Source organism: Pithys albifrons, chromosome 3, assembly GCF_047495875.1.
Source record: "Pithys albifrons albifrons isolate INPA30051 chromosome 3, PitAlb_v1, whole genome shotgun sequence".
Taxonomy (NCBI): Eukaryota; Metazoa; Chordata; class Aves; order Passeriformes; family Thamnophilidae; genus Pithys; species Pithys albifrons.
Window position 1 is genome coordinate 291664 of NC_092460.1, and position 15263 is coordinate 306926.

General features: G+C 41.9%; 1 protein-coding gene and 1 long non-coding RNA gene across 5 annotated transcripts in view; one reads left to right on the forward strand and one right to left on the reverse strand.

Annotated features, from left to right (window-relative positions):
• LOC139669640 (uncharacterized) overlaps nt 1-15263 on the reverse strand; it is a 122042-nt gene that overhangs the window by 82829 nt on the left and 23950 nt on the right. For all 3 annotated transcript variants that reach the window (XR_011697293.1, XR_011697295.1, XR_011697294.1), the window contains exon 2: nt 13961-14023. This is a non-coding gene — a long non-coding RNA (uncharacterized lncRNA). The remainder of the gene's footprint in view (nt 1-13960; nt 14024-15263) is intronic.
• FGD5 (FYVE, RhoGEF and PH domain containing 5) overlaps nt 1-15263 on the forward strand; it is an 85196-nt gene that overhangs the window by 48566 nt on the left and 21367 nt on the right. Inside the window, exons 6-12 of one of the 2 annotated variants that reach the window (XM_071550138.1) lie at nt 1921-2072; nt 4055-4211; nt 4635-4722; nt 7532-7582; nt 8765-8823; nt 11900-11971; nt 13439-13507. In XM_071550138.1, coding sequence (XP_071406239.1) covers nt 1921-2072; nt 4055-4211; nt 4635-4722; nt 7532-7582; nt 8765-8823; nt 11900-11971; nt 13439-13507 — 648 coding nt within the window. The remainder of the gene's footprint in view (nt 1-1920; nt 2073-4054; nt 4212-4634; nt 4723-7531; nt 7583-8764; nt 8824-11899; nt 11972-13438; nt 13508-15263) is intronic. The other variant, XM_071550139.1, reaches the window with a different exon arrangement.

A 15263-nucleotide genomic window follows, 5' to 3' on the forward strand; every position in this document is an offset into this window, starting at 1 on the left:
ATGCCCCAGCCTTACCTTCACACACAGAAAACTAAAGGAAGATCAGATAAGGACGGATAGTATTTTTATAAGGTAGGAAGCTTTGCAAACTCCCAGTCTGCAGCTGCTGCACCAAAACAAATCATTGGGAGCTTCCAAATGTCACAGTTAATGTGGCCTCCCTATTGAGCTGTTCTGAGTATTTACTGTGGTTTTCACTTTCACCCTTTTTTCCTCAACTTGTGCAATAAAAGCTCCATGCTCTTCATGACTTATTGGGATGGAGAAAAAAGTCTGGAAAACACACTCACAGAATTAGTTTCTAAGCAATTTTGTATATGAATGCCCAGCTTCTGCTCTCATCACAGACTGGGATGCACTTAGATTTGTAATTTTTCACTTACTTTCATAGAAAAACTGAGATTTATATACTTTGACCATGAAGACCTGACTAGAAGAAATGGGAAATTCAGCAGTAAGAGCCCAATCTGACCGTGATGGAGCAACACACAGGTCATCGCTTTACAGGGAACACAGAGGAGGATTAAACCTCTTAATAGGTCTGCCTGAGAACCATCCTCAGGCAAACACTGAATACTGCACTAATGCTCTCCTTTGTAGTAATACCGAAGAAGTGGGTGCAGAAACCACAACCTTTTAGTTTTACTGAATGAAAGCTGCTGCTTTTGAACACCAGATACTGCTATGAAGATACAACATCTAGTTTCAGTGCATTGGGTCCTGGCAGAGACAGGCAGAACCCCTGGGTTAGGAACCTGCCCTGTGCTGCTCAGCAGCAAAGCTATCCCTGTGCACAGCATCAGCCTTCCTGCCCCGTGTTGTGCCTCACCTTGCACCGCTGCCAGGGGTTCGTTCAGACTTCCCCAAAGCCCAGGCAGCTTTCAGTGCCTGAGCTTCTTTAGCCACTGCCTGTGCACATGTGTGGCAGCAGCAGGCCGGGGAAACTGCAGTCGGCTCGCCGGAACTTGGAAAGGTCCATGGCAGCATATTGGCCCAAGTGTCTTGAGTGTATCCAGGTGTTGGCAAAGGCCCCTTGACAAGTCTGAGTCAGAAAAGAAGGATTCTGTAGGACTCGGGCTTTGATCTGAAAACATTTCATATTGAGAGCTCTGGATGAACGAGACTTTAAGCAAGCAGTGTTTTACCCTCAAAATATTTGCTTGCTGCTGTTGGGGTGATTTTCTAATGCCTGGGATCAGATGGAAGCCTTATTTCTCACTTCCAGCTCAAGGCTGGGCAAACATCTTGCTATGCACTCTTAAATAGGTGCCCTACTATGTACCAGAGCTGGCTACATTTTAAATACAGAGGAAATTACTGCTGTGCCCCTGTAATTTATAAACCATCTCAGGATCAAAACATTTTCTAAGATGAGTTAAAAAGGACCCAGTTAAGTTTTATAGGGAATATTGTTTGTTGCATAGCTTAAATTTATTGCTTTTTTCCTCTTTTTAAGTTCAGAAGTGTTGCAAATTCTAGCACAAGGCATGTAGACATTTGAGTTTTTCATGTCAAACTGTTGGACCCAGTGAACTGATGGGAGAATCCCATCCTTCATTTTTTAAAATTATTTTTCAGGTTAAGAAACACTATAAAAATGAGGCCAACTTCACCCAGAAGAGCAGGGGGAAAAGGCAATGTAAACAGATACCAAACTCATTGTATGCATAGTGGTCTGATGGCTTCATCAGGTGAAATGTTCAATTTTAGGTTGATAGCATTGGGGAATTCAGCTGTATGACCTATTGGATAGAGGAAAAGTGCTATGATCTCCTTGCCATACTGAAGACACCCTATCACAGTTTGTGGTGTATCTTTTAATTCCTAGGAAGCATAGTTTAAGAATCAAGAAATTGTAATAATTATTTCAGAAAAGTTATTTTAAGCCTATTTGCCTAATTTCTGTATAATTTTTCACAGAATTTCTATGAACGTATCTTGAAAGTGCTTGGAGAAGATGATGGAAATGAAAAGGAAGAAGTTAAACTCAAGCAGGGTTTAAGTGAACTACCTGAAATTTATGAATTACACCAAGACATCCTGGGGGAACTGGAAGAGAGAGTCCTTAAATGGTACACACAGAATGGCATGGTTTGCTGGCCTTAATATACCTTCCATAGCAGAATGGTGAACTCATTGATGTTGCCTTGACCTCAGTAGCAGGGTTACTGGGATTCAAGCAGAGATGAAAAGAGTAGCACCTGAACTACTGAGCAGTTTTGGCATACAGACAGGAAGGAAGTAAATGTAGAGGCTGCCAGGCTAGGAAATCAAACAGTGAAATATTAGTGCAGTGTATAGCCCATGACTCTGAAATGGCCCCATCAGTCAGTGTGAGGACAGCCTGCTTAATATGCATTTTCCTCTGCCAGTTGATAGTCATCACCCAGAGGCTTCACACTCCTGTCCTGGAAGTCACAGATTCATGCTAGGGGATGCAGGAACAGCAGACATCAGAACTGATCCTAAAGGTCACCTGCTCACAGTAATCTGCACAACAGCTGTGTAGCTCTCAGAGGAGAGACAGCCCCTTGCTCCCAGCACCAGGGCAGGGATCTGCCGGGCTGGGCTTCCAAGCCAAACAGACGCTGGCAGCCTGCGGAGGGGCTCCACCTAAGCCAAACATCCTCATAGGGTGAAGTCTTTCCGTGAGAGAATAAGATCATGCTTAGGACACACAAAGCTCCAAAATTCATTCAGTTAAAAAGACCTCTGACTTAAGCCAGGTTACCAGGCTCTGTTCTACCAAACTGCCAAAATAAGAACATCTAAGAGAAATTACCTCAGCAGACACAAGCAGACAAACTACAGCAGCCAGCACAGCCCCTTGCCTAGACTGAACTACTCTGGCTTTCACAGACCCTGCAGCCCCACAGCCCCACCCTGCTGCACTCCAAGAGGCAGTGGTCATGGACAATGGCTGATCCTACCTCAGCACTGCCACTGAGCAGTTAAGGAAGTCAGTTAGACAAGGATAATTTTTCAGTAACAGTCCTAAGTGCAAGGCACAGCTCTCCTTGTCAGCTCTGTACTTTCAAGTCAAAGCACACAAAGGAAAGAAAAGGGAATTGTGTACTGGTTTATGTCCATCAAGGGACTATTGGCAGAAAGACCACGTCATCAATGATTATAGCACATCTATAATCAATGATTAACATATAATAAAACATATAATAAACATACAATCAATGATTATAACACTTATAACACAAATGGAAGTGGTGTCTCCAGGTGGGTTCTAAAATTACTTGTGTCCTGAGGAAGCCACAGCCCTACTCTAACAGCATGCTGCATGTTCTCTAAGACAAAAGGGACACAACTGGAAATGCCCTAAGATTCTGTCCAGAACTGTTCTGTGGCACTGGGGGTAAAACTGGACTGTCTTGCAAATGCTGCCAACACAACAGAATGACATATGTTACAGACCTGCACTCATAAAGGTTCCCAGGTTACCACCATGCTTAAAGCTTCCAGTAAGCCCTTCCCTATGCCTACACTTCCCCAGACACCCTTGTTGTTCTGGACATCCCCAGGAACTCATGTTCCTCTATTAAGTATGATTCCTCTTTTGTGATCTCAGATTTTCTTCTGTTCTCTCATGGTTGGTAAATATTTCAATACTGTAAATCTGGGTGCTGAGACAGATGGTGGTGAGGCAGTGCTGAGAAGCAGGCATGAAGGAGAGCTGAAGATGTGGTATTACAGCAGAAGATGTCATATTCTCCCCCACAAAGATTGCTCAAAGCACTGCAGCAGCTGAAAGATCTGTTTAGAGAAGCAGGAGCTGTATCCTGGAAGGGACTGCTGTGGACACGTGTGCTCCTATGGCAGAGGCACAGCCAAAGAACCAGTGCCCCCATTGGACAGCAGTCCGTGTTGTTGTCTGTCTGTCCCTGAAGCACTCCCTCTTCCCTGCCATTTAACCTGGGCTTTAGCTGCACAATGTGCTGAGCCACTGTGGGTCCAATACAATGAGAAGGAAGCATGGCTCTGCTTCTTTACTTTTATTTATTTACTTATTTATTTGCTGTTTCTTTCCTTTCTGTGGTCATAGGGAGGAACACCAGAAAGTTGCTGATGTTTTTCTCTCCAGAAAATCAAGGCTGAATCACCACACAGCATACATTATGCAGTTTGACAGGAATTTGGCTTTGCTAGATGAAATGTGCCTTAAATATTCCCAACTGGCTACCATGGTGCAGGAATTTGAGGTAAGGCTCCCATGGCTTTTTTACCCAAACTAATGCATGGCTTTGCCTCAGAGAATACTCAAAAGATACTTTTTTCTGTGACTGCACCAGTGTTCATACATAATGTAGAATGGAAGAGTAGTTCTCTTCACAGATCCTTGTGCTAGAACTGAAGTGAGAAGTTCACTTGTGCATGATGTGTTTCTATTTCTGTATCTGTTGGCCGTATACCCCTGTGTGTGCACGCAAAGTGTATGTTGGTAAATCTACAGATCTGTGAGTATACTTTGCTGAAACATACTGGAATGGTTTCTCAGTCACTTACTAACTTACCAAGCTCTGTGAGGATGTGTTAGAGTTAATAACTATAAGTATGATGGTGGTTTGGTGCTGAGCTCACATCCCCCTCCTTTCTGTGTTTTCTTTCCCCGCCACTGAGAACAGCAGAGCTCTGGTGGCAGCCCTCAGAGTGTGAAACACCAGCTTTTGAAAGTCGTGCAGCGCGTCTTCCAGTATCATGTGCTGCTCACAGGTCAGTAAAGTCACTCTCAAATGCACTCAGTGGAAACACAGTCAGGATGTTCTGTGCCTCCACTGTGCTACACATTGATGCCAAGACAGCTAAAACGAGGCTAAAGCAGTGTGGGATTTTCAGGGAACTTCAATATGCTTAGTACAGGATTCAGGAAATATCAGGGAGCCTGGGAAGAGGCAGGCACTTCTTCAGGACAGCCATGTTGAAAGATCACAAAAAAGTGTAGTCAGTTGCTTTTAGCCATTCCATCTTTTTTCTTCTGTGAATCAGGAGAGGCAGAGTTCATCCTCACTGCCAGCAAACAGGTTTGACTTTTTTATGTTGAGGGCAATTATCAGAGACAGTAGAAGACAGCTGGCCTCAGCCAGGATACTCCGCACTGCATCCTCTATGACAGTGGCAAGTACCATCTCCGTCATCAACAAAGAAGTTGTACTCAGTACTGCACCTTAAGTCCTGTGTACAGTACACGCAAGGGTAGTGATAAGTCAAAAACCCAGTCCAATTTTGCTGCATTGTAGGAGGCAGAGATACAAATTTACATTAACAGTACATTTACAGATTTTACTTTTACAATAGTACCTTCCCTTTATATTCAAGGCCATATGTATAACTCCCACCTGGAGTCTCTCCAAGAGGGGTTATGTTCCTTTTCTGCAAGCCACAGAAGTCTGCAAGTCTGAGCTTGTGAGAGGAGCAGGCTTTCTGAGGCAGGATGGAGTCCTAGAAGGAACTGAAAAGTTTAGAACTGGCTGGGGAAGGACATGGTGAAATGTAATGACAAATGCCAGTGTTTTTAAGTAATTTAGTCAGAACACAAAAGAGCAAAGATCCATAGATGTAAAGATGGAGAAATGCTTTGGGAGTATGTATATATGTGGGTGGAGGGAGGTGCAAGATGAGTTATGCATGGGACAGCAAAAAGGAAGCCATAAACCCTGTCCATACAGACAATGAAGGGCCCGGCACACTAGAAGAGGCTCCTATAAACGCAGAAGGACAAAGTGACCATAAAAAAATAATAACAGCACAGATTAGCACCAGTTTCTCATTGCTCCATGCACTTTGATCAAAGATGCAACTCATTGTTCACAGCTGGGTTTGCTTTTTTAGTACGAGCAATACAAACGAACACCAGATGCCATAGTGGGACTTTTTTCCTGTCTGACTTGCTTCCCCCTCTGGGTGTGTCTACATTAAGAGCAACTTCCCAGACTTGTGGCTTGAAGTACTTAGCAGTCTTACATGATCCTTATGGTTTTTGTAGTGCATGCACACAAATACTACTTCTAAGTTAAAGGTATTGGCATATCCCTGTCAGAAATACCCCCACTATCCTCTGTTTTCTTTTCCCATTTTTGTGGTCCAGAAGATAAATTGCAAACATGCAGCATGATATTTTGGGAGAAAGCTGGAAGGGCTTCAGTGAAGCTCCAGTGATTGGATTGAAGCAACTTGAGCTCCTCCTTGTCCTAGGTACTGACACTAACTGGGAAAATGACAGGTTTTGTGCGTAGTGAGATAAGGTCTGCTGGATTAAGGTATTACAGAAAGTAGTTGTACTGCTTCAAGAAATGAAGCCACTCTTTGCCTGCCAGGACAGAGGGAGTCTGGAACAGTGCAGTCCTTCAGATTCTCAGGTGTATTGGTGTGTTCATAACTGGCTGTTTCTACCAGATAAGAAAGGGTATTTTATGAGGCTACTGATTGCTAATTACTGCACCACAGCCAAAAGCACTACCCCCCTCAATCCGCAGCTAAGGACAGAGCTTGCAGTGGTGAAAAGGGAAACTAAATATTGCCTGATGACACTGCACAACCCCTGCCTGCCTGCCTGCCTGAGTATAGGCAGATGCTTTCCAGAATGCAGGTAAAAGCCAGGTAGAGTTCAGGATGCCAGGAAGGGCACAGCACTAGAAAGAGAAATGTGTATGAACAGGACATTCAGTGGAACAGACATCCATGCACAGCACCATTATCAGCACAGAGGCCTAATTCTTGGATGCAGAATTTAGAAGTCTGGATTCATCCACAAGATAAGAATGAAATATTTCCAGATTAGGCTTTTAAAACTGTGGCACTCATATATTACAGTCCTTAAAAGCATAAAGATGTGGATACAGAATAGGCAGATGATCCAAGAAAAGTAGTCCAAATAAAACTGACAGGCTAAACATTTGTATATATTGCAGATATAATTGCTGTAACTCTAAGCCCTATTGTAGCTATTTTACAGAACCTATTTTCAGAATATGACTGGGTTTGGTAGTAATCATTTGAACCCTAGAACCAGAGTCTCCTTCCTGTGCCCATGAAAAGCATATGATTAATTTACTATACCTGTAATTATAACCAATGACATTCATTCATTCGAAAAACAGAATTCATTAGAAGAACAAATATTTGTAAAGTGGTGCTACTTGGCAATTCTCTTGACTGAGAAACATTTTTGTCACTGTTTATTCATTTATACCTGCCAAGTCATATGAGGAATTCAAATCTGTATCAATGCTCTTGCCTTGATTCTCAAAGTAGAATGCAGTCAAAGATGAGTTTTTCTTTGGAAAGAGGCTATATACACTTAATTATTTGGCAACAAAGTAATGTGGGACATTACTGTGGATGCCCCATCCCTGGAAGTGTTCAAGGCCACGCTGGACCAAGATGATCCTTAAGGTCCCTTCCAACCCAAGCCATTCTAAGATTCTATGATTAGGATTTTATGTTTTAGCTAACAACACTATAAATTATGTCAGTCTGTATTCTGATTATTGAATGTCTGTGTTTGTTTGATTATTTTCTACAGATTATTTGAATAATCTTTGTCCTGATTCTACAGAGTATGAAGCCACACAAGGTAAAATGAAATGGGCAGAACAAAAGTGCTGCTTGTAAAGAGGTACAAGATCTATACCTGTAGTATACAATTATTTTGAAGATTTTGTGTTAATAGGTTACACGTAAGATCTATAAGAACTGATTACTAATTTAGACAAGTTATTTGGGACAAGAGCCTTTTTTCATTGAAACATATGGGTTTCCTGTCGTTATGGCATGGTGGAACTTATGGAAGAAGAAAATATCATCTATACAGGCATGGTGCAGATACTGTAGTTCTGCTCCACACATCGAGGAAATCCTAGTCCTCTTTGGCTTTGTCCATATTTGCCCTGGTCATTGTGAAATCAACTGGGATGGCTCCACCTGCTTGCTTGTGTACTATTACCAATGGTGTGCCTGCTGTGCTCTGTGAACTTTGGAGAAACCCAGGAGATTTGAATCGTGTGTCTGTATTCTGCATTCCTTAAGTCTGCATAAACTTGAAAGACATTTCATAAAAATCAGTTCTGCATAATCAAGCCCCCTGGCTACAATTGCCTGTCTCTTGTTTGTGGTTAGCACATGCTTGTCCCCTTTCTGGCCAGTGATGGCTGGCATGCCCCAGGTTTGATAGAAAGTCCTGTTTCACAGGGGAAGGGCTGTGAAATCAGGGCCCGAGCCATGTAAGGCTGCTGCTCTCAGGGCCAGCAAACATACCCTAGTCCGTATTGTTTGCCAGTGGAGAATCCAGAAGTAAATTCACATCACCACTTCATACATACTGCCCTCTGAAAGGGATGACATGTCCTCTCCCCCAGTAGGCAGTACGAGGTACACATTAAACTGCCATGCTTTTGAATGGCTGAAGCTGGTTACATTCATCTTTCCCTACCACAAGCTCCAATTGCCAAAGATCTGCAACTAGGAAACATTACAAAAAGATTTTGTACCATGCTAGGTGCTTGAAAGGGACCTCATAAGCTCACTGGGTCAGCACAGGTATAATGTAGTTTCACACAAAAGAATGATGAAGGGAGGAAGGGTGACAGCACTGTGTGCTGTGTCAAATTTGCTGGGTAGTATCACTATGAAGGTGCCAAAGAAATCAAAGGAGTTCCAGATGTTTTTTTTTAAGGATGCCCTTGCAAATAGAAGGCATTTGGGCTACTCTCCTACTCTTTTATGTGATATATGGTGTTTGTTTTGCTTAATTCCTCAGCTGCTTTATTTGTTGTTTCTGAAATCACGGAGCGAGCCAGTGACAGTATGCTCCAAGCGGTGAGTCTTACCATGATCTCTCCTGATCAATAATGTCTTTTCTGCACATCTGTTGGAATACATGTATCTGCTAATTTCTGAATCCTCCATGGTGAGACTCAAGGGCTTATACACATCTGGGTTCCAGTATTGCAGATATGAAGTAGGTGTATGCCCTTTAGTGCAGCTGTGCAAGACGTAAGACCATAGTCAGCAGCACAATTGTTTTTCCCTCCTGGGGTTACTAAAGTGCTGTGTGGAGCAATGAAAGCAGAGGTGGGAATTTTCAGGGGTCTATTTCTAGACAACCAGCACTTCTTTTCTTTCTCTCAGATTATAAACAAACAAACAAACAAACAAACAAATAAATAAATAAACAAGTAGTCACTCTAATTACAGAAGAAACTCAACAATGCCAGTCAATTTAGTGTGTTAATAACTTGTCATATACCTGGTTAAAGTTCTAAGCAATAATTTAGACTTGGCATGTACCTGAAAGGAGGAAGACTTCTGCTGCCACATACCACCTCATCAAACTACACTCTGGAAATCTGACAGAAGCATTGAATATAAACACAGAATATTAATGAAATGAATATAAATGAATACAAATGACTCATTATTAGCTTTGGGTTTTGTTTCATGATAACAACACACTAGTGTTTTTTCTCTGGGAACTATTAACCCAGGATTCTCAGGCACATCATGACAATAACTCCACAGCATTTTCATCAGGTAGGAAAATAGTACTTGCAATTTACAGATGTGCAAACAAAGGTGTAAGGCCCACCATCACCAGGAGCATTATGTCTATCTGTAACTCCAGGAAAGGAACTAAGCAGGATTTGTATTGCTCTCTGAATGTCTGTGATCTGTTAGAAGCCCTGAGATGGTGCTATAAATCATTGTTGCTATTAACAGCTGGTGAGTTCCTTGGGGAGGCATTCTTCCTGCATAGATATAATGATAAAATTATGGAAGCTGCAAATTCACTGCTAAAATGGCCAGAGAAGGATTTCAGCCACTCACATCTGCAGTATTAGCTGGGTGGAGCTTTGCTTTTATTTTTTAATTGTAGCTTTTGAAGGGTCTTTGAAAGAAGAGTGACAATTAGTTTTAAGGACAAGGAAGAAAACTATATAAACAGGGAATGTAAGGGAACTGTAGGGAAAGTATACCCCCTCAGCTGCCCACATTCCCAGATAAACCACTGTCCTTCCCATGTGATGGCTGTTTGACTTCCTTCAGGAAATGAGTTTGATACTTCTCTGCCCATTTCCTGGTGAACATGTGTCCATATTGCATCCATCAGCATTTCAACAGGCATCTCTGCCAGCAATCCTGAGAAAAGCTGAGCTGCAGCAACTTCTCCTCTCCCTCTTGTAGAAACCCAGATGAGTAGCATTAGCACTGGCATGAGTGTGCTCAGAGGGCACTGCCTTTTCTGTGGATAAAGATCAGATTGTGGAAGCTGTCAATCTGACAACTTTTGCCAGGGCTAAAATACCCTTTAGTGATGGGAAAGTCCTTTGCAAATACCTTTTGCAAATACGTGTCCCATGATCCCTGGTAATGCTACTTCCTGTATTGCAGAGAGATACTTGACAGCTGAAATTGAAACTGTATCAACTGCCAGTTGTAGCTCATGGGCACAATGCAGCCCTGTGCTGGTCAAGCCTCGTAGGTGTTTCCATATATTCAATATGCGGTTCCTGATTAAGAACTAAACTTACTATCATGCTAAACAAGTGGAATATTTCACCAGGGCAGTAACACATGGAGGCATTTCAGGTTTATCTTAAAAGCAAGCTGAGATAGCTACATTAATTGTGTTAGCTGAAATCCAGGGTAAATTAGCCTTGCCATACTATCATGTTGATATGGATATGCTCCTTCTGGTATCTGTGACAGCTTTTAATTAGCTGATTCTGTAGACAGCACTGATTTGTATCAGGCAGATACACTGTATGATCTAATCAAGTCTAACTAATCCCAGTGGTATCTTCATGCCAGTCAGTGGAGCAAAGGAAAACAGACCATTCATTACCTGTCCCTAGGAGAAAACTGTACTCAAAGGCTGTCAGGTCATGAAGCTGTATCAAACAGGATCCTTTGTCTGTAGTTTATCTGGGCTCATAACTGAGTGTTTAGGATACAATGGCTAACTTAGACAGGAGACTCCTAAATTTTAGGCACATTCCAGCAATTACTCCTTGCTGCTGGACAGCCCATTCTGCTGTTCTGATTAGATAAAAAACACAGCTGAATCCTATGCACAAGCCTCTGTTTTAGCAGCCTCACCTGCAAAATGGAAGGAAATTTGAAAAGACAAGCAATATTGCAAAAGTGCAGACATCCCTTTTTCTTTCTTCTTATATTCACCTGATATCTTTTTTTGGTTTTTAATAAGAGCACAGGCTTATGTAGATTAATCTTACCTACTGTCTTCATAGGTAAGTTCATGCCTCATGCCAGTGCCCACTGATTGGCTGTGCTTTGAGGCCAGGTAGACAGTTAATCCTATCAGTGTTTGATCATACTTCCTGATTTTTGCAAAGCATCAAAGCAGAGATGCAGCTTTATTGCCTGCTTACTAGTTTACCTTCTAAATCCCTTACTGCAAAGGTATTAATCCATTATCACAGAATATAAACCTCCAGATAATCCCAGCAACAGTCTTACAGTATTGAAGCTTGCTGTGTCATGGCCCTAATGCACAGGCCTTTGGGGCAGATACTGTACTTTGTCTCTGCTTCTTGTTTATTAGTGCCCAGAGCCAGAAAGTCAGCAAAGAAGCCAATGTATAGATACTATATGGAGTTAGCCAGCCCTTTGGAAGGTGAACTGAGGTATCAAAGGTAACAGAACTGTAGGAGGCCACAGCAGATGTGAAGGCAGGTGATGAGGTTTTATAAAATCTGGAAGGCAGGAAGAAGATTTTCTGGCATGCAACACTTGGTCTCATTTCTCTCTGAAACCTGATTCTGTAATATCAGTTCTAAAGAAATAAAATGGTCAAGAGAGGTGAGGGAAGTTTTGCCTGCTTTTCTAAAACCACTCTCCATGTGGTCTTCTAAATGCTATTTCTCTCCCCCAGGAAAACCTGCAGAAGCTGGTACACATTGAGCACAGTGTGAGAGGGCAGAGTGGCCTCCTCCAGCCAGGAAGGGTGAGTACTGCAGGCAAACCTGTGCTGATGAGGGCATTGTTTCTGGCCAGCTACATCTCTGATTGTGTTGATGGCTAGACTTCAGATGTCTACAGGTGTTGTTTACTGAGCTACAGTGACAAGACTTGGAGCACTGGTTTGTGTAAAAAGCCATCACTCTGGCAGTGCACAGAGAGCCTCAGGCTGGGAAAGACATGCACTGTCTCTGCCTTTACACAGAGCAGCCATTTGGTTTTTCACTCCAGCTGTACTCAGCCACCCCAGGTGTAGTGTATTTTGATGGAACTCCTTCCTTTCTTATATACTCTTTCTGAAAGGTTACAACACTAGCAGGAATTGCTTACATCTTGGAAAGGCTCAGAGTTTTATATGGCTGGGTATGAACCTTAAATCAGGGGAGATAATTGGTTGACTAATTTTTGTTTTCATAATTCCTCTGTGGTGCTTTTAATGCAAGACATCATTTTTAAGCAGCGTATCAGCTGAAATGTGAGAGTGCACAGCTCTGTCTTGCCATCCACATCAAATGCAAATTTCTCCTTCTGGCTTTCAAACCTGTCCAGTTTCCTCAGCTCCAACCTGCCTCTTTCTTGAGTTCTGCAACTCTGAATTTCCCTTCAGTCAACCAATATCTTTAGCAGAACTCACGAAGCAATTTGCTAGGATTGCATATTCATAGCATAAGAATCCTCATCAGCCAAATACTACAGTCAACCTCTTTTTCTGTCTAAGAAGGTATTTTCACTTGGCCTTACCAGGTAATGCTTTGACAAACTCTGCAAATTCCAGCATACAGTTTGTGGGATTGGTCTCTTTGATTATCAACTGTCGTTGAGTGGAAAACTACACCAGATTCTGTTCTTCATCTGAAAAGAATATTGGTCCACTGATGTAGTTCAGTTATGGCAGACCTTTTCAAATGTTACCGCAATCAAGTTCCAATGTGCCGGTTTAGCTGCCTACATACGCAGTCCTACCTGTGTACATAGTAACCAGGTGGACCAACAAAGTTTGGAAATAAAGCTTGCAAACATGTACAGATTATGTATGCAGGTATGCTTAGCTGGATGTAGCATGTTGAAACCCAACGTTTCAACTTTTCTCTTTGTCTGTTTTGGAGGACTTCTAAAGACAAGCATTCTTTTCTAGAGCCCATTCTGTGTTAGCTTTGCAATCTGTGACAGTCACCTCTGAGCATAGTCCACAGAGTGGGCTGAGGACAAGTGGGTTTCCAACCCATTTTGTACTGACACAAATGCAAGTCATGAAGGGCCGCAGGGCTAATCCAGGTAAAGATTAGGCCAGATCATAAGGAGTAAAGCTAGAAATAGGTGCTTGGGGTTATGTATCTTTTCTTGTGCTGATGAATGTGGTTGGAGTAGCTTTTTCCCCAGAAGGAATATTCTGTTTTCTCAATAAGATTTAGAATGAGTCGTCTTACAATTACAATGTTGTTTTATCCTTCAGATCTTTGTTAAAGAGGGAACTCTGATGAAAGTCTCTGGCAAAAACAGACACCCTCGACATTTGTTCTTGGTAAGATTGCTTTTATATTTTTACTGTCCCTCTCATATCTTCCCATGCACTTATGCAGCCCTGAACCCGGCAGAAACTTCCAGGCTGCTTGTCATTTAACCAACAGTGATGTGGTGATGCCTTGAGAGACTGCAGAAAACAGGACTCCAGCCAACTTAGTGTAGGATAAGATAAAAAGGTTCTTTTAATGTCCAGGCCTAAGGCTCCTGAGCTCTGTTTTCAACGTTCCAGGTAGCTTATTGTGTAACCACAGGTATCATTATGCACTAATCAGTATGAACAAGAAAATAATACTTGCCTGTGTCTTAGGAGTTTGTAACCTGCTTACCTATTGATGTTTGAAAACTTTTTTAGAGCTCCTTCCCAGAAAAAAGCCATAAAGAACTGAGCGCTACTGCTGCTATTAACATTAAAATACTATTTGCAAAATTTATTTTAAAATAAATTACTTACATGCCTGGAGTACATATTTTCTGTGGCCTCTTTAAGTGCTGACAGCTTTTCACCATGGGATCACTGTAAGGAGGAGAGATGGCTTGTTACAGAAGGCATACATTTTGCATTAATCCTTCTTATTTCTCTCTCTTACTAATAATTTCTGTTTGTGCATGAGTAGATGCACAAGCTTCTTTGCCTTCTCACCAATCACATGTTGCAGTCAGAATCAAAGATCAGATGGGATAGGACCCACTGCTGGCACTGAACTTTTCTGATGGTTTCATTTGTTTCTGAGCAAATTCAGACTTTCATGTACTGAAAGTGATGCGTTTCACCCAAATCTTCAAATATGAGGCTGCTGCAGTGCTATTTTACTGAGTCAACATCAATGGACTGTAGCAACAGCAGTAAATGTCAAAATCATGACTTTGCTGAGGTCAAAGGAAAATGGCTATGCCAGAATCTCCAGGAGCTGGTCTTAAGAAATATTGTTCTCAGCAGTACTGACATCTGCTGATGACCACTTCATAAGAGATGATGTTTACTTCCCTATTGATGTCTCTCCTTGCCTTTACTAGTATTACAGAAATACATTGGAGCTGTGGCTAAAGGTGAGACCAAATTTCAAGATGCTGTTACCTTTTTGTCTTCCAGTGTGTTAGTAACTGCCATCATAACCCACTACTATGGCAAATACTGAAGTGTCACAAAGCTATTGTAACTGATACAGAGAATTTAAAAGGAAGATCAGAAATCAAGCTGATAATAAACATTGAGAGGAAAGTAACTTAAACTTGAGATAAACCTACAGAAATTTCAAGTCATCCAGAATGACTTGCCTGAAGGTTACAGGTCACAAGAGGCTGAAAGTATTACTGAAACAAACCAAGCACAGACATTACTTTCTGGCACTTTCTTGTTTAGAAACTGGTTTTGATTCCTGGGGAAAGTTCAGCTCCTCAAAGCCAGATATTAACTGCAGAGACAGAAGTGTCTCTTGGCAGCTGGAGACATTACAGTAGCCAATGTCCTGTTAATAGATGCCTTCAGTATTCAGAAAAAGTGGGATTTTCTTCCTTGCAGTCAGAAAGACAAACTGTGACCAAATGTGCTGTCATGCAAAGTATGTGGTGGAACTAGATTAAACCATAGTGATCACTTCCAAGAACCAAGAGACACATAAACCTGGCTTCTTTCCTGGTCTAATACACTAAATTTGCAATCACTTCAGACTTCCTGTATTATATCTCCTGTTGGAACAGGGCAAGGGTAATTGGATCTTTGAAACCTATTGGCAATTATCTACCTCTGGATTCAC